The sequence below is a fragment of the Podarcis muralis genome, chromosome 2 (genome assembly GCF_964188315.1).
Source record: "Podarcis muralis chromosome 2, rPodMur119.hap1.1, whole genome shotgun sequence".
In the NCBI taxonomy this organism is placed as follows: Eukaryota; Metazoa; Chordata; class Lepidosauria; order Squamata; family Lacertidae; genus Podarcis; species Podarcis muralis.
Genome location: NC_135656.1, coordinates 807,596 through 827,337, shown reverse-complemented (window position 1 = coordinate 827,337; position 19,742 = coordinate 807,596). Strand labels below are relative to the sequence as shown.

Genomic DNA, 19,742 nt, shown 5'->3' with positions numbered 1-19,742 from the left:
AAAGATGTTGAATAAGACCGGGCCCAAGACAGAACCCTGTGGCACCCCACTAGTCACTCTTCTCCAGGATGAAGAGGAACCATTGATGAGCACCCTTTGGGTTCGGTCAGTCAGCCAGTTACAAATCTACTGAGTGGTAGCATAGTCAAGACCGCATTTTACCAGCTTCTTTACAAGAATATCACGGGGCACCTTGTCGAATGCCTTGCTGAAATCAAGGTAGGCTACATCCACTGCATTCCCTTCATCTACCAGGCTTGTAATTCTGTCAAAAAACAAGATCAGGTTAGTCTGACATGACTTATTTTTCAGAAATCCATGCTGACTATTGGTGATCACAGCATTCCTTTCTAGGTGCTCACAGACTGTTTGCTTAATGATCTGCTCCAGAATCTTCCCTGGTATTGATGTCAGACTGACTGGGCGATAATTATTTGGGTCCTCTCTTTTCCCCTTTTTGAAAATAGGGACGTTTGCCCTCCTCCAGTCTGCCGGGACTTTGCCTGTTCTCCAGGAATTCTCAAAGATGACTGCCACTGGTTCTGAGATCACATCTGCCAGTTCTTTTAATACTCTTGGATGCAGTTCATCTGGCCCTGGAGACTTGAGTACATCTAAACTAGCCAAGTATTCTTGTACTATCTCCTTAGTTATTCTGGGCTGTGTTTCCTCTGCTGAATCATTTGCTCCAAATTCTTCAGGTCGGACATTGTTTTCTTTATCGGAGAAGACTGAGGCAAAGAAGGCATTGAGGAGTTCAGCCCTTTCTGTGTCCCCTGTTTGCATTTCACCATCTTCTCCTCTGAGTGACCCCACTGTTTCTTTGTTCTTCCTTTTGCTACAGACATACCCATAAAAGCCTTTTTTGTTGCTTTTAACCTCTCTAGCAAGCCTGAGTTCATTCTGTGCTTTAGCTTTTCTGACTTTGTGTCTACATGTGCTGGCTATTTGTTTGAATTCCTCTTTGGTGGTTTCCCCCCTTTTCCATTTTTTGTACACATCCTTTTTTAATCTTAACTCAGTTAAAAGTTCTTTAGATAGCCACCCTGGCTTCATTAGGCACCTTCCATGTTTCCGTCTCATTGGTATTGCCTGAAGTTGTGCTTTTACTATCTCCCTCTTGTTACGGAAGGGGGGGCATGTCTTCTTCACCTTCTTCGCTACAATATACTGTCAAATCACTCTGCCAAACATTTCCTCCGGGCAATGCCAGGTGACAGACTATGCATACATGGACCATTGTCTTCCCATCACCGGCACTCAGGAAGCGCTTATCTGTGCATATCTCCAGCTCTGCATATTCCCCCCTCCCTCCTCCATATGTTAATCCGGTGTAACCCAACCTCTCCTTAATGTATGCATGATGTAATCTGTGTAACCCAACCTTTCCTTAATGTATTCATGACGTAACTGGGATGTATTTTGCACTGTATTCTGGGACATGGAGGGAGTTTCAAAAGTCCATGTCACCCCTTTCTCGCTGTTCAATCTCGTCTTGAACCTGTTGCGCAATAAACTTGGATCTTCTGCAGTTTGCTCCTGTCTGGCTGAGCTCATTTTCTTCCGCAGGGACCCGCGGACTTACTTAGTCCGACGAGCTGGGTGGCAGAGTAGCCCCGCACCCAGATTTAGCCGTAACACTCTTAACAAACTCCCAGCCATCATGAACTCCCTTTCCTTTTAGTATTACTGTCCATGGGATCTCACGTGAGATTCGTTCACGTGATCCATGGCATCTCTGTGGATTTGTGGTTGAAGCTGGAAGCATTAAATACTCATATTGCTTTTTATTATATTTTTATTTTATTACTTATATTGTGTTACAATTTAAATTCTATAGAATTCAAATTGTAATACAGTAACATACAATATTTAAGAAATAAAAGAAGCAAAAAAATAAGAGTTGGAAATCATGCAGCACCTAGCACCGTGCACTGCAATTGCTATAACAGGGGCAGAGAGGATTACGTGGTCTGCCAAGAAACCTTAGCAATTTTCAAGTGGTCTGGGGGAGGGAAGCGTGGGGACCACTGGTTTAGAGGGTAGTTTGAATGTTCAAAATAGTTTTCCATTTGAGAGGTGGACTGATAGCAACCAAATGAAATTCAATGAGGACTAACCTTAAATGTTTACACACAGGAAAAGAGAGCCAAGAAGAGAAGTATAAGATGCATCATTTGTTTTAATAGTACCTTAGAGCAGTGTTTCCCAAACTTTTTTGGGCAACGGCACACCTGTTTACTGAAAAAAAATCTCACGGCACACCACCATTAAAGCCCCGCCCCGTGACGTCAGCGCGCAGCGTCACGCCGGGAGGGACGCACGAAAGTGAAAGTTTTTTCCCTCCCCCTTGCCGGGGAACCTCCAAGCTTTGGGGGTGGGAGGAGGCAGCAGAGCAAGGGACTGAGGGACGGCGGCAACTGAGGCGGCGGCGGCTGTTGTGGTGGTGGCGGCGATAGCGGGCGGAGGAGGGGGCGGCGGCGGGGCTTGAGGAGCCGTCGCCGGGAGTTGCTGCTGCTGTTGTTGCTGCTGCTGCCCGGACATGCCGGCCTCCTCCTCCTCCGCTGTCTCGCGCTCCTCCCTTTTGCACGCGCTGCCCCGCCGCTCGGCACCACCACCGCGGAGCCGCCCCCGGCTCGACGCGGATCCTCGCCGCCGCCGCCTCTCACCGCCCGACTCGCCCGCCTCCCTCCCACGGCACACCAGCCAATGTCTGACGGCACAGTAGTGTGCCGCGGAACACCGGTTGGGAAACACTGCCTTAGAGCATATGCCTTTTCTGCTCAGAGCACTGGCCAGCAACCAGCAGGGTTGGATTTGTGCCAAGCAGCTATTTTCAGTGCCACTGCTGACCCGTGGGACATAAAAAGCAAGAAGACCTAACTCTACCCACAAGCAAATGCAGAGTGCATCCTCCCACCCACCACAGAAAAACTACAATGAAGTTCCCATACAGCAGGGTGGGTGGGCTTGGGAAGAAGTCGTGGGAGATCTTCCTGATCAGAGGATGGTGTTTCTCAATGGACCGGAGCCACAACGTGTGGTTTTTTTCTGGCAGTTAACCACAAGCATCCAGAGCACTTTTCAATAAATGTTTCACAATGGCAGCGATGTGCTGATCCTTCTAGTTTATCTGGGTTATCAGCAAGCAGTGTAGGGGGAAGTAAGGTCTCTCTCTGGTGCCCCAGTTTTGAGTGTCAATGACCCACAAAATATGACACGTAGGAAAGCAGAAAGCAGCTTTCTAGCGAGTCAGCCCTTGGTCCATCTAGCTCTATATTGTCCCTAGTGGCTCCCTAGTTTCAGGCAGACCTTCCTGGAGAAGCCAGGGATTGAACCTGGGACCTTCTGCATACAAAGCAGATGTTCTGCCCCTGCCCTACAGCCCACCTGGAAGCATCATTTGGATCTGAATGGAGAAATGCTGACTGATGAGCTGATGTGATCAAGAAGCAAAGAAGGAAACAGGTAAGGGAATTCTACAGACAAGGTGGTGGGTGAAAGTCCCTCACGTCTCCCATGTGTTTCCGTAAATCCACATCTGGCATCATCTGCTGGTCTTGCTTGATATACAAGGTACCCTGACACCTATATCAGCTCTCTGTTTTCAGAGCTGGAACTGCATCTGGATATATTATTGATGCCACTTCTTTTGGTCATAGAGCTATTGGGGTATGCAGATCATCCAGGAGGAAGGAGGGGACAACAGTTGCAGCCCTTTTACCCCCAAACCCAGTCTTCTTTATGAAATACAGTGGTACCTTGGGTTAAGAACATAATTCATTCTGGAGGTCTGTTCTTAAACCGAAACCGTTCTTAACCTGAAGCACCACTTTAGCTAATGGGGCCTCCTGCTGCCGCCATGCCACCGGAGCACGATTTCTGTTCTCATCCTGAAGCAAAGTTCTTAACCCGAGGTAATATTTCTGGGTTAGTGGAGTCTATAACTTGAAGCGTATGTAACCTGAAGCGTATGTAACCCAAGGTACCACTGTAAAGAGAAGCTGAGCTAAACGGAGGCTGTAGCTTTTGAAACCCCTGATTTATGTTCCAACAGCTCAAATGTTTCAAAAATTAGCATCCTGTAATGCCTAGGAAGAGGTGGGGCTGTGTGCAATTTGTGGGAAGGGTTGCCACAGAGAAGGTGTGCTGGTCAGTGTGGTGGGGAGCCTGTGCCTGCCAGATGTTGTTGAACTCCAGCTTCCATCAGCTGTGGCCAGCATGGCTATTGGTGGGGGATGATAGGAGTTGTGGTTCTGCAACATCTGGAGGGCCAGAGATTCCCCACCTCTGGTTCCACATCTGCAGCCCAACATAGCAAGGGTGAGGTCAGAAGGCTCTTGGAGAGCTCTCCTTCTCCAGTCCCAGAAGCAATACAAACTGCTCATTGGACCCTCCTGAAAGCCAAGTGAGGTATTTGGGAGAGAACAACGTAGCTCATCTCTCACTACAAGGATCCATTCACAAACAGTGGAGAGCCATGGTTTAGGCAGCTGGTCATTTGGCTCTCCCACAAACAGCACACCCTTTAAAAGCGTCCACATGTCCTGTTAATAAATGAGGTAATCTGGAAAAGAAACACAAGAGACTTTCTAAAATCAGTTTGGCGTAATCAGCTTAATTTTTCCAAGGGTCATTTGTGGAAGCACCAAGCAACCTGTGCAGATTTGTCCCTGTGCACAACTGTCAAGCATCCATGACAGACTCTTGAGACTGAAGAAAACGCAGCCAGTTTCTTGTAAGCAGCTGTCCAGTTACCTTTATCCATATCCAGCTCTTACTTCCATGCCAGAAAGCAAACTGGACTCCATTTTAAACATCAAGCTGCACTAGTCCCCCAGCCAGAGTTTCTGATAGCTCCAGCCCTGCTTAAGCAGCCATTAAAAGGAGCCCCAAACATTTGAGGGATTGAGGACTGGAAGCTGACTGGAGAGGCCACTTCACAATCAACTGGGAAGTTGTCCTGCACACGTCTAAACAGAAATGGAAGTGAACTGAACAAGACCAGCGATCCCATCCATCTCAGTGGGGTTTGCCCTGGGAGGAAATGCCAGTGGGTCATTTGCCCACAGGGCTGATCTGTCTGCTCTTAATGGTACCTAGACTCTATTCCAGCTCAGTTTTGGATTATCATTATTATATTTATTTAGTTATAGCCCACCTTTTCATCAGACAGGGGCTCAAGACAGCTTACAGATAGAAACAGCCAAAAACATAAGGGGGGGGTAGTAATTAAAAAGCAATTAAACACTAATAGAATCAAACCACCATAGCCTGGTAGCAGTATTGCACAGCTCCTGTTCATTCCAGTGGGGCTTGTCTAGGAAATCCTCCTGCTCTGTTGCGCCCAGTGTATGAATGATGGGACCTAAAATCTGGGGAGGGGCTGCAGCTCAGTGGTAAAACCTCTGCTTTGCAGGTGGTCAGTCCCATGTCCCATCCCTGCCACCTCCAGTTAAAAGGCTAAAGCAGCAGATGAGGTACCCCTCATCTCTCATGCCTGAAACACAGACAAGCAGCCGCCAGTCAGCATAGTTGAGCTTAGATGGAGAGTCTGAGCAGGACAAAGGCAGTTCCCTCTGTTTGTGCTTTAAGTGAAATGGGGGCAATAGCTTTGGGAACTGGTAGGAACCAACTGTCTCCCAAGGAGTATTCGCAAGCAGAAGACACAGAGACTGAGAGGGACAGAGCTTGACTAAGCTAGGACAGTGTCAGGTGGTGGAACATTAATGTGCAAGGCATTAGAGTGCTGTGCTGTCATGCATCTCCTTTGCCCTGTGCCATGTTGGATGTTGAGGAGCCCCTAGTGTTCTGCAGGCTCTCAGTGCAGTTCACCCATGTCATCTGCTGTCACAAGGCTGCCCTTCCTTCAGCGGCATCTTCTCCCCTCTGGCAAGTGCTGCTTCTTTCCCCATCCCTTTGCTAGCAATGCCTACCAGGGATGAGGGAAGCTCATGTGGTGTCGGACGGCAGCTGCCATCACCCCTGACCAAGCTGGCTGGGGAAGGAGGGCCACAGACTCCCTATCCTTACAGGTGCAAGTGGTGGAGACGGAATCAGCTGCATTCCACCTGCACTACTTTACTGTCAAAGTGGGCCCTCCCTTTGTCTTGCCACTGCAGCCCAGCTCTCCCCCCCCCCCCGGCATTTGCCCTTTGTACTGGGTTTCAGTTCCACTGCTCCTTCGCCATGCTGGTGCCCTCCAGATGCTGTTGGGACTACGAGGCACACCTGGAGAGTACCAGGTTGAAAGGCTGCATTCTGTCCTTGTCTCCTGATTGAGAATTGTCAGCCCTCCCTTTCCCCTTTTGCCTCATTCACAAAAATATTTTGGGCAGGCTCTCTCACCAGTAGCCTATGACAGAGCCAAGTGCTCAACCTACTTCCAGGGCCAACTGAAATGTAGTTTGTCATACAGTTTGCCTTGGAGTAACTGATTTCTCTTTAACAAATAGCCAGCACTGTTTGTTTGTTGTGTGTGTGTGTGTGTGTGTGTGTGTGTGCGCGCGCGCGCTTCCAAGCTAAACCTTAGTGAGGGGGAACGGGGTATTTACAGAGGCTCACCCACCCAGCCCAGTTTGCAGCATGCTCTCCCCAAGGAAGCTCACCTGGCATTACTTAACTAACGTTACTCCAGTACCAGGCAAAGACTTTCCACTTCTCCCACACCTTTTGAATAAGCCTTTCAAAATAATAATAATAATAATAATAATAATAATAATAATAATAATAATAATTGTATTTAGTGTCTTTTATAATCATGCTTCCTGTAAACTGATGCTTGGCTCATGTGTTCATTTTCTGAGTTGCGCCGTTATATTGGATTGTTTTAAGATTGCATTGTACATCACCTAGAGGCTGCAGCAGCATTGGCAACCAACGTATGCAATAAAACACAGCTTTTATAAATCCCTTCCTGCTGCAGCTTTGGTAAGAATCACTGCCTCATTCCACGGTGAAAAGTGGTGAGAATGAATGGTGGAGCCCATGACATTCTCTGCCCACCCTGAACAGCTACTTCCAGTCACAACCACAGCAGGGACAAAACTTCCATAGTGCACCTGTGCATGCACAACATAAGACACTTGCTGACTTACACAATGGTCTAGGCTCACCATCCCTTTGGAGTGAGGACTGATCCTGTGCCTTTAACAGCAGCTTCTTCTGCAGACATTGACAGGGAACAGTCTTACCTCTATGCCATGAAAATATATGCCACCAGCTGATAGGTGCAGGTCAGGTGGCTACCAAAGGCAGGAGGAGAGGCCAGTTTCCCCCTTCCCCTGCTTAGGTGGCAACATGAGCAGAAGGGAGAAGGACACCTTCGCATCAGTCCAGGCTAACCATATTATTCCAATCACTTTTGTCAGTCTACCAACACATTATTTTATTCTTGGCATATATGATATATTAAAAAACCCTTCACAGTTTTCCAGAGAAGGTGTTGGGGTGTGTGTGTGCATTGCAAATTGTGAAATTTACACAGTGGAAAAGAAGCATGGGTTCTTCCAACTCATATTTTTGCATGTTGATGGGCCAACTCAGAAGAGTGAATGCTTATAGGGGCTGCTGGCTTTGGGACACCTGGGTTCAACTGTGCACATCTGGAAGAAAAGCTGAAGCACAGTTAGCATCGTAATCTCCCTGAGGGGGTGGGCTGAGTTCAGCCACCAAACTTCTGCCTGCTATGCAATTATTCAAGGCACAGGAGCAAACCTGCTGACTGACTCTTCACCCAGTGACTCTAAAGCAACTCAAGGCCAAGCCTGTGGAGGGAAACAATGGCATTTTACAGACAAGACCTCATGATGGAACCAGCCCTTTAACTGGGCATCATGCCTCTGTTTCAACAATGCAGGGGGTCCATTTCCTACAGCAAATGAGTTGTGGGAGCAAACAAAGCCTGGGCAGAAGAATATGATACTTAGCAAGCCAAACTATTCAGTCATCAGCTGGTGGGTGGCCAACACAGGACCTTCCAGTTGTGAGACTACAAATCCCATCATCCCCAGTTAGCATGGGCAATGGGCAGGGATGATGGGAGCTGTAGTCCCACAACACCTGGAGGGCACCACACTATCTGAGTGTCAGCTAAGCCAGTGTTTCCCAACCTTGTGCCTCCAGATGTTTTTGGCCTACAACTCCCATCATCCCTGACTAGCAAGACCAGTGGCAAGGGATGATGGGAATTGTAGGCCAAAAACAGCTGGAGGCACAAGGTTGGGAAACACTGAGCTAAGCTGCCAAACTCCACCTCTAAGCATCAACCTTCAAAAAAAGAGAAAAGAATAATTGCTCTTGGCTTGCTTAATTCTTGCCAATTGCTGCTGTGGTGTTTGTTCCTAGATAGAATGGGACCATTAATTCAACCTAATTGTTACTGTGGATGTTGCCAGAAGGACAGCTGGCAACTGGGCCATCTTGACCTGGAATCTCCAAGAGCATAAAACACAGAGGGGGGTAGAGGCTGTAACAGATTATTGGGGAGTTTCTGCAGTAGCAGAAGGCATGTGGGCTTTTGGGTCTCAGCCCTAGAATGGCTGTGCCAAGAAGGCAGTAATATTGAACAGGCTGGGGACAGAAAGTTCTTCACCCTACACAGAAACATTCTAGACGAGCACCTTGACATAGCAGGCGATGGCCCCCCTCAGGACAGCTTGCTTAAAACAGCACTGCGCAAGAACAGAAAGGCAGGTATCCCGGTGGTTTCATTCCACCATTTTTCAAAGACTGTCCAAACATTTGTGTGCTTAAAAGAACTAGAAAAACAAGAGTCTGTCTTAAGAGCCACCCCCCCCCCGCCCACCCCGGTGTTAACAGACAGAGGGAGACTTGCTTGTTAGCTTGGGAAAGAAGCAGCTGTGGTGCAAACCAGTTTTGAACAGGTTCTTAACACAACAGCATTTTTAAGGTGCCTTTCAAGGTGTCATGCAAAGCAAGTGTGCTGATTCATTCCTTGGCTCTGTGAACAGTCACTGCATCCCAGATATGTGGTCTCTACAGTTACAATACAGCACCATCTGTCGGGGGGGGGGGGCGCACATCGTCACAGTTGGGTGCTACAAACCAAGATGGCTGTCCTAATCCACAGATACAACAATGTCTCCTACAGACCCTGGCTGATAACCTTGGTCACAGCGCTTTCCCAGTCGCACCGCAGCCATGGTCTCTAGCCTCAAGACAGGCTGGTCTCCCATTGATTACCAAAAAGTTGGCTTCAGACAACCAGCATGAAGGAGCCTGAAAATGGCAGATTAGAGTGTGGAGTCCATCACTGGATGGCCATTCTGAGGCAATATCCTGTGCTCTGTGGTGCTGGACTTGACCGACGCAGGCGAGTACTTTGGCATCCTGTGACAGGCAAAGCAGAGAATCTTCCGGAAAGTGCTGCGCATCTCATTGTCCCGGTAGGAGTAGACGACGGCATTAATGAGTGAATTTATTTCAGCCAGAAGCAGGACATATTTCTCCACCGATAACACGTCACAGCTTTCACAGCCGAGGCCGTCCAACAGGAGCACCACCTGTCCAGGGGTCCAGCAGATAACAAAGGCACCTAAGAACAGGAGAGAGGAATCTCTTTAGAATTTGGAAGAGATCAGAGGCCTCCTGGTTCCAAGGGGCGGGACACTTCTTTGATATGCTCAGCACTTTTTTAAAAAATGTGGAAAATGCTTGCATGGTGGATGAGCACACACTTCTGCTCCCACACTGCTCTGAAAGCAGCAGGAGGAGCCGCCCTCAATGGTATTCCCCGGTTAAGAACAAGATTCTTGCATCAGTCATTCCATCAGAGTTCAGCACAGAGAAAGGGCACAGGACGACCCCATCAGCTCTGCTGCCAGGACCTCTGGCCATTCCTCTCTCAACTGATGCCTAGCCATTGCTGTTCAACAACAACAACAACAACAACAACAACAACAAGAATAATAATACCTGCCCTTCACCAGCAGGTCCCAGGGCAGGTTACAATTTAAAATTCAGAATTAAAAAGATCTAGAGCATACTAGGCTACATGAACAATTTTCATCCCAGCTGGTTCTAATAAGAACTGTAACTTTTAAAAGAACTGCTACTTAAACTTGCATTTCTGCTTCTCTCCCCATCCCTTTTTCCTTTTGTGTCATGACTTTTGAGGGGGCTGCCTGACTACTGATCTTTGTGAGTTGTTCTGGGAGCCTTTTCAGCTGACGAGTGGAGTAAATATGCTTCAAAATGACAAAACCTGCAGAAATTCCCTCATCTACGTCATTATGAAAAGCTGCAGGAGCCTTGTCTTCTTCTCCTGGTGATCCTAGACAGCTGCTGGGTAAACTTTAAGAGGAAAAGGCTAGAATTCTCCATCTCTTCTCATGGCTATCAGACTTTCATGGTCTTTATCAAGAGATGCTTTTGCACTACTTTTTTATACAGTATATATATTTAGTGTTGAATCTATCTCAAAAATAGGGTCTGCAAAGTTGCACCCCTTATCCTCAGGTTGCCAACTGACCAGGGGAAAACATGTTCAAACCTGGATCTTGTGCCTCCACAAAAGTAGCCAGGAAACTTTTTGACCACATGAAAATAAGCATCACCATCCCTCAAAACCACAAACAATCTGCCCTGCTCCTCTAAACACAAATAAGTGTGCATGAAAAATATCCATGCAAGCCTCCCTGGTGATTCTTTTTCTACTCAAATCAAGGTTTATTACAGGACCCCACCCTGTTCTCAGCTGGAGCTCCCCTCTTGCTTCAGCCCCCCCCCCCCGACCACTCAGCTTCCCCAGCAGAACTCATCCAAGGGTCCTTCATTTCCAAAGCCACTGCTGCACAGCTAGAGAGTAGCCTCTGGCCGACTGTTTAGGATAGCACAGCACACAGGAGCCTAAGAGCTTAGCAAAATCCAACCTTGGGCTTTTCTGAAATTCTGGTCATGCCAGAGGCAGGCGGATACATCTGTTGCAGAAAGCAGGTAGCCAGCCGCATGCCAAAGTCAAGGGCGTGAGAGCCCCATCCATCAACACCTGCATATCGGATTAAGTCAAGCTGTCCTACAGCTTGGGTACCAAACTGATTCTCCTTTGGAAGAAAGGAGGGAGGGAGCCCAAAAAGGGTCAGCCCACACACCCCAAGGAGCATACGGAGTGCACCATAACAAGCACATTCCTGCTCAAGAACATGTTATCTGCACTGAACCTCTCACACACAAATGCTTCCTCAGGACCCTCGGGATCTAAACCACTAATTTTCTAGGCACCAAGTACATAACTCAGATGAGTTTCAACTGGTGACAGCCTCAAGCTATAAACATGGGAAGTATCTACAAATTGGGGGAAGCCGCCAGGTTTCCAGAAGTACCAATACCAAACAAAAATTAAGGGGAGAAACTACCCCCTGAGGACTGAGCATGGGTTTACAGCAGAGCTCAGCGAGGGCCAGCGCATGCCCAGGAGGAAGGAAGCAACCAACCAGGGGGAAAGGGCAAAGGGGGCTTCAGGATGGAATGGGGTACGTATCCTGACAAGGACGTGGCTAGCTGGAACCCTAAGGGCAGCACTCTGCACTGAAACATAGTCTTGCAGGATCCACTTGTGCTGGAAGGCAAACAGCAAGGGAGGCCTGTGACCCTCATGTCATCCTTGTGGCCTGTTCAGGGAGCTCAGGATCAGGTTCGCCAGCTGAATCTGATTTCTCCAGCCCCATTTCAGCTTTTGGAAAATGCTAATTTCAACAAGTCACGCACACCAAGTAATGCTTCCAAAACAAATAAAAACACACAATTTTTGTAACTGTATGGGAACTGTAAAACTATAGTGATCAGAATACTGACCCCTTTAATATTTTTAACTCTGATTATGAGGTGTATTTAACTAGAAGTCTGCTTAAAGCAGTGCACAAACTACTGTCGTCCAGCAAAAGGTTTTATCTGAAAACTTTCCACCCGTCCTCTCCAGAAGAAAGGTCAAGATCATTCTTCCTTTGTGAAGTTCCTAGCTGCATGAGGTGTCTTCAAAGCTCATACAAACCCAGGCAGATAGGATTACAGCATACATAACCCCCCCCCCAAAAAAAAACCTCTAGAGAAGGGATTCTTGTCACTGGTAGTACATCACAGAGAGTTTTATTGGTTTGAGAGAATGAATAAAGAATGAATAAAGAATGAATAAAGGTGCCTTTATTCATGCACCTTTAGCAGCACCTACATGTGACCCTGTAAGCAGGTACCATGACTATTTCTATACAGTAGAAAGTGCAACTTGCCAGTTACCGTATTTTTCGCACCATAGGACGCACTTTTTCCCCTTCAAAAATGAAGGGGGAATGTGTGTGCGTCCTATGGAGCGAAGACAGCACTGCCGGCTGGGGAGGTGACACGCAGCTATTGCAGCAGCCTCTTTAGCCGCGCGCCATTTCTCCAGCCGGGAGAGCGTGCGCGGGGCTAAAGAAGACCCCCGCGACTCTCTCCCAGCTGGAGAGGTGACACGCAGCTATTGCAGGAGCCTCTATAGCCGCGCGCCACCTCTCCAGCCGGGAGAGCGCGCACGGGGCTAAAGAAGCCCCCCGCAACTCTCTCCCGGCTGGAGAGGTGACACGCAGCTATGGCAGCAGCCTTATTAGCCGCGCGCCATCTCTCCAGCCGGGAGAGCGTGCGTGGGGCTAAAGAAGCCCCCCGTGACTCTCTCCCAGCTGGAGGCAGAGGGCTATGCAGCTATGGCAGGAGCCTCTATAGCCGCACGCCTTTGCGCTGCTCCCCGACCTGCTCTTTGGGGCTGGTGGTGGGCTTCCCCCCGCCAGCCCCAAAGAGCAGGTTGAAAGGAACCTGAAGCCTGGAGAGTGAGAGGGGTCGGTGCGCACCGACCCCTCTCGCTCTCCAGGCTTCCAAGATAGCCGCCTGAATGCACCTTAAACGGCACCTTGTTTTAGAGCGGGAAAACAAGAGGGGGAAAATTCTCCCCCTCTCTGCGCAGCGCCTCCTGCCGCTTCGCTGAAGGGACGCTGGGCAGAGAGGGAGAGAATTTTTTTTCTTGTTCTCCCCCCTCTAAAACAAGGTGCATCCTATTGTCCGGTGCGAAAAATACGGTACTATCCATCAAGAGGTTAAAAGAGGTTAATCTTCAAAATGGTTTACTGAAGCAAGACAATGAAGCAGCTGGCTTTAAAAAACCATAGATAAAATTAACAACAGTTGACAGTTTGGACATAATGGAACTGAAAATGGAAGCAGAGACTTCTGGTCTCTTCTTTGCAGCCTCTACTGCAGAAAGGATGTGTGTAGAGCAGCCATTCCCAACCCAGTGTGCCAGCCGCTTTGCACTACAACTCCCATCAGCAGGACACTGGGCTGGGCGAGACTGGTGTAGAGTCTCATCTATCTCAAAGACAGAAAACAGCTATTCCATGACCATATCATGGAGCCAAACTGAATTTCTCCATCCATCCATCCATGAAGCTAGGCAAGCAGATTGGAAGACCATGCCCCCCACTTAAAGGGCTTAGGGTCCAGGACCCAAGGCAAGGGAAGAAACAACAGCACTAAAATAGTGACGATGAGGCAGGAGTACTTTCATGCTTTCTATCTTCTAGGAACACTTTCCCTGCCGGGTTTGCCATGGAATGCCTCCTCCTCCATTGCTATGGGGGGCATGTTCTAAAGGGCAGTTTTCCCGTAGAGCAGGCTTCCTCAAACTTGGCCCTCCAGATGTTTTGAGACTACAATTCCCACCATCCCTGACCACTGGTCCTGCTAGCTAGGGATCATGGGAGTTGTAGGCCAAAACATCTGGAGGGCTGAGTTTGAGGAAGCCTGCCGTAGAGTAACGGCCAGGCCTGAACTCCACCCACCAGTCAAAATGTGTCGTCGCCCCCGCCGGATGTGGAATCCCTGGATCCAGCCCCCACATGCCCTACATGAATTCACAGCACTCATTGAGACACACCTCAGTTTACTTCCCCTTCTACTGTTCTGGGGAGGAGAAACATCCGTCACAAGTACCAATTTGACAGGAAGAAGTGAAAACGTGTCACCACGGCGGCAGCAGTGGCCCTCTGGCTCAGAGCAGAGCTTGTCCGTCTCCATTTACTATCTTCCTGAGGACCCTGCAGAGCCTTTCTAGGGAGATCGCTATTCCCTGGAGAAAGGGTCCAGAAAGCACGGGTGGGGGTGGTTCAGTGTGTGAAACCCAAACATCAAAATCCAGGGGTGTGTATTTATTTTAAAAATGAACTGAAAAATGAAAAGAGCCCTGCTTTGTTTTGAATAAAAACAAATAAAATCCCATCCACCCAACCCCCCCAAAATCATTTTCCATTTACTTTTATTTGCAGCAATGTTTTGTTCTGGAAAGAGTCTGGCCCACTGTGTACAGTTCACAAAGAGGGCACAGAGGAAGAAAAGTAAAAGTGATAGATTGGAAACACTATACAGTTTAGATAGCAGTTGGACTGTGTTTGTACACCTTTTTAAACTGCCTATAAAACTGGGATTCTTTGCACCTGCAATTTGGCAGGTATTGTGGCTTGTAGCAAGTAGTCCAAGTTTGCAATGCTCCTGCCATCTGGATGGCGAACACCAAAATCAGGGCATCAGAAGCCTGTTAGGATTGCCCACTGGTGGTGTCTGCACAGGATCTAAACATGCGCACTCCAAGATGCTCAGGGTCTGATCACATTATGTAACCTGAAAAATGGAGGACACATGAGTCCCTGTGCATGTACTCCCCCCAAAAAATCTATGTTAGCCTCTCTGTGCATTTGAATTTGTTTCACTTCTGTCCACTCAGCTGGTCATAAGTCGAAATAAAGACAGCAGGCAAAGCCCAGCATCCAGACAAGTATTTGGAGGTTGTCGAAGCAACTACATCTTCTGTCCTTGCTTGCAAAAACTTAGACTTACACCATCATGTACAATGGTACATGTAACTTCAGGTTACAGACGCTGCTAACCCAGAAATAGTACCTCGGGTTAAGAACTTTGCTTCAGGATGAGAAAAGAAACTGCGTAGTGGCGGCGCGGCAGCAGCGAGAGGCCCCATTAGCTAAAGTGGTACCTCAGGTTAAGAACAGTTTCAGGTTAAGAATGGACCTCCAGAACGAATTAAGCTCTTAACCAGAGGTACCACTGTACTTGTGATATGAACTGAGAAATGAGGAAACTCAAAGGATGCTATAAAAAGCATATCTGTGCCCACCTATTTTTTAATTTTACTTTTTGCTCAGCGGCTCACCTACGAGGCAATACCACACCATCACATTCAGTTAATCAGTTCCAGCCGCCTCCACATTTGTCCTGGAAGCAAGTCCTCTCTGCAAGTGGCTTGTGGGATGAGGGATGGAGGGGCACAAACCCACCGGTTTCTTATGCCTGAGCACCATCATGCCAGGACTGTCTTCCTTCAAAACCTCCTCACTGTTCCCGATAAGTACTAGGTTTTCACCTACCCTAGGTGAAAATGAAGCTCCAGATATATAACAGCACTTGTTTCATCCCCAGACAAAATGTGCATTATAAATTCCTGGGGAATCTTCTGCTTTTGCTGGTGCAAAGCAAACAGCTGGCAGGCCACAGGCTTGATACACAGTACAGTAAACCTAGGGACGCAGGTGGTGCTGTGGTTTGAACCTTCTGATCGGAAGGTTGGTGTTTCAAATGTACATGACAGGGTGAGCTCCTGTTGCTCCATCCCAGCTTCTGCCAACCTAACAGTTCAAAAGCACACTAGTGCAAGTAGATAAATAGGTACCACTGCAGTGGGAAGGTAAACAGCATTTCTGTGCACTCTGGTTTCCATCACGGTGTTCTGTTGCACCAGAAGCGGTTTAGTCCTGCTGGCCACATGACATGGAAAGATGTCTGTGAACAAACGCCGGCTTCCTCGGCCTGAAAGTGAGATGAGTGCCACACCTCATAGCCACCTTTGACTGGAATTAACCATCCAGGGGTCCTTTAGCTTTTTACTTTACAATAAGGCTGCAAATTACACACATTTAACTTGTACACATTCAGCTTTATGTGTGTGGCAAAAAAAACCAAACCAAACAAAACCCTAAGGGCAGAGCTTTGAGAAAAATGACTTTGGCAATCCCACCTGCCCTTGACCCAGTGGGTTTTGATTTTGGCTTTGGTTGTGATCCCCTGATGTAAGTTGTGTGTAAGTTGTGGGCTTACTATACACTGATGGCACTAAATCCGACGACTATCCCCAGTTCCAGGGGCCTGGACATCATGTAACTAACATAATACAACTTTTGCATCACTTGAATATTTGAACTTCGCATTTCTCCTCCTGGTTAACTGCTCATTTTGGCTCTGGCTGCCTAGTTTAAAAAGTCCTGATTCCCCCCCCCCCCCGCCCCTTGGCCACCCTCATTGGCCACCCTCACTCTAAAGCAGCAATAGGAGCAAAGAACTGAATGAAGATATGGGACCACCACTCCGTCTGGCAGCACAAAAACCAGCAGGGCATGCTGCTCCTGCTGCCGTCGTCAATGAGGCTCATTTGGCGAGGAGTAGGGGTGGGGCCCTCTGGACTGGCTGGCACCACCAGGAGCAAGGCTGGCTCTGCTCCCAGTGTACAGCCAGACACAGCACCACAGCTTGGCTCATCCCAAACCTGGAGCCGGGCCTGTGGACATCCTTAACTATTCAAAGGGGAAAGCTGCTAAAGCCAATATTCTGAAAGAATCAGTGTGGTTACAGAGTTTGGCTATCCGCTTCCTAAAGCTTTATCCTCTGAGGAAAAGCTATTCTGCGTGAAGAATGAAATTCATTTCCCCTCTGGTGCTGTCATACATTCCTCAGATCATCATCATCTGGCCATTCCAAGACCTCAGGGAGATCCTGTCACACATCCACATGCGCCAACACACAGCCAAGATGCTGCACCCACACAGCAGGGGGCCTGACAACGTTCTCCTGACTCCCTCCAAGCCCTCGGGGAGCCAAACTTTGGCAGACTTCTCTGGTGCAACCCTGTCAAGGCCTGGCTCAATTCCAGCCCTGCTTCCCTTGGGCAAAGTCAAATATTGTGTGCAACACCCCACCATGGGGTGAATCATAGTAGCTGGCTCTTTCAATTCATGCTAACTTGGCTTTATGTCTTGAAAGTCACTAATTCAAAAGCCCACATCACCACAGATGCTTCCTGCTAGCTAGGGATAATGGGAGTTGTAGTCCAACAACAGCTGGGGACCCAACTCTGATGCAACATGGCCCCTGCACACTTAATCAATGGGTGGCATGGATCCCACTTTACTTCTTAGCCCAGGCATTGCAAAGCCAGCCACTGCACACTTCAGTAGCCCTGTGAACTGGTCATCTTGGAGAATCATTTGGAGAAACACAAGCCAGCAGCTGATCACTACAAGGATAAACGTGGAAAGAGGAGAGCCCAAACTCAACCAAAGTCCAGTGGGGGACTCCATGCACACTTTGTGGAGGGCCATCAATAAATACTCTTTTGAAGACCAAAAGGTTAAACAAAGATGAAAATAAGTAAGACCTTGATCATCCCAAGAGTATGCATGCAGACACATGGGTAGATCTAGGGTGGCATAATGTACACCTTCTGGAAGTCAGTCTTGAAATTATCAAACCAGTTAGTTGCCTGTGGAGAGTAAGAATTACCTCCTGGCAGGTAAGAGTTACAGAAGCAAGTTCTTCCACCACCATTTAAGCCCACAGAAAACTAAAGTAAGGGTGTAGTAGACTCAACTAAAATAAGGCCGGGTAGAGGAAGAAAAAGAACAGTGTGGACTAGTACAATTTGTAATGCAAATCCCCCAGTAACCACCGTTATAAACTATCAAGGGTTAAACTATAGATTTCAAAGGGAGACTGCAAAGAGACAAAAAGATGGATAAGGACAGATAAAAAAATAATGTTTATATTCTCAGGATTGCTGTACATTCCAAGACAGTGGTCTGGGGGACAGAAGTATATTTTGCCAGACAAAATGTCTGTTGCCTTGCAAAATAAACCCCTGGGTGTGCACAAGCCAGAGGTTCACTGAGGCTTGTTTCAGATAATCTAGGTGACAATTTGCCATGAGTGACTATCTTGACATAATCTGCTAAAGGCATAAAACCTTGCCTTGGTTTGGAGATGAGTAGGTTCAAAGGGTGGCTTCCCTGAAGGCAGCCCTGTTTAGCAAAGCTTTTAACGTGTGACATTTTAATGTATTTTTAAATCTTTGTTGGAAGTCACCCAGAGTGGCTGGGGAGACCCAGCCAGATGGGCGGTGTACAAATAATAATATATTATTATTATTATTATTATTATTATTATTATTATTGCCAGATTCGAACAGGGATCATCTCTCATTTCTAGTTTATGGGCCACCAGAAGGCAATCCTTGGGATAGACCCACCGAAGGATCAACCTGGTGCATTATATGTTGAGATTGTAACCAACAGACCAAGCTAATCTCTGTCTAGAACAGAGATATCCTCCATTCATTTTCATTCCTTGAAGCTGGCATTTCAAACAGCCAACAACAAGGAACACCTACCAATCCATAGCAAAGGAAGGTGTCAGCAGAAGCAAGTAGTCTGCATCTGCATCTTTCCCAGAAAGAAATTCTTGACTGCAAAGAAACTGGAGGTCTGATGAGACATTTACTTACTGAGGATAATGATAACTGTCTTGATGAGATTGATCATGGTCTCCCTGTAACGCGGATGGAAGCTGGTGTGCCTGGACATGCGAGCCATCTTCCTCTTGACGTAGATGAAAATGTGAGTGTAGACGACCACCATGATGAGGAAGATGAAGAGGTTGGAGATGGCCCAAAAGGTCAAGTACCTTCGGCTGTAGAGCGGAGCCATCCTTGAGCAGTCCTTCAGGCTACACAGACAGTGCCAGCCATATGAGGGGATGAGGCCAAGCAGCAGAGCTGTTAGCCAGATGCAGACAATGAGGATTATGACTCGCTGGTTGGACATCTTGCTATGGAGCTGCATGGTGAACACTGTCTGGTGTCGCTCCACCGCAATGGCCAGGAGGTTGACCACAGAGGCTGTCAGGCTGGTATCCAGGAGGCTCTGCCTGACAAACCAAGTCTTGAGAGAAAGCTGGGCTGTGTTGGGTCCCGTGTGGAACATCAGGAACAAATAAGCAATGCCGGCAAAGAGGTCGGCAGCAGCCAGATTCCCCAGCAGGTAATAGATCGGATAATGGAAGCGCTTGTTGATCGCAATGGCTGTAATGACCAGCAGGTTGGTGAGAAGCACAATGATGCTGACCGTCAGGCCCAGAACAACCACCAGAACATCCTTGTTCCTCCACACTCGGGACAGCTCCTTGCCACTGTTGTTGTAGAAGAACTCAATGGTCTCGTTGTAGTAACACCTGGTCATCTTTTCAAATCGTCAGTCCCTGTGGTAGAGAGAGAAACAAAAAGAAAACAAGCCTTCTGTTCAGCTTGCCTTTAACCTTGGAGAGAGGGCAGGGAGGCAAGGCCAGCTGGCATAACATTTCCTGCTCATCTGAGGCACAAATTGCTCTCCAGTTTCTCATCCCCAAGATAAGCACAAACTGAGTTCCCCCCAATCTGGCTGTCACCACAGGGCCTGGCTCATTTAAGATAAACTTGTGTATTGTATGGCTGCCAGCAGCGTTGGCCCAAGACATTTTGCCACTTGAGGCAAAACAGAAAATGGTGCCCCCTGCCTCCTCCTCCTGAGGCAACTGGAAGCGGCCTGGGGAAGCCCTGGGGTGCTGGAAGGAGGCAGAGGAGAAAAACGGCCAGAGAGGCCAGGTGG

The 19,742-nt window shown here is 48.0% G+C and overlaps 1 protein-coding gene across 2 annotated transcripts in view; it reads right to left on the bottom strand.

The window, feature by feature from the left end:
• Nucleotides 1-6,721: 6,721 nt before the first annotated feature.
• The window catches only part of LPAR2 (lysophosphatidic acid receptor 2), a 42,941-nt gene continuing 29,920 nt past the window's right edge, over nt 6,722-19,742 (bottom strand). For both annotated transcript variants that reach the window (XM_077923716.1, XM_077923717.1), the window contains exons 2-3: nt 18,605-19,356; nt 6,722-9,556 (exon numbers count right to left, since the gene is read on the bottom strand). In XM_077923716.1, the coding sequence (XP_077779842.1) occupies nt 9,255-9,556; nt 18,605-19,337 (1,035 nt within the window). In that variant the 5' untranslated portion in view covers nt 19,338-19,356 and the 3' untranslated portion in view covers nt 6,722-9,254. The remainder of the gene's footprint in view (nt 9,557-18,604; nt 19,357-19,742) is intronic.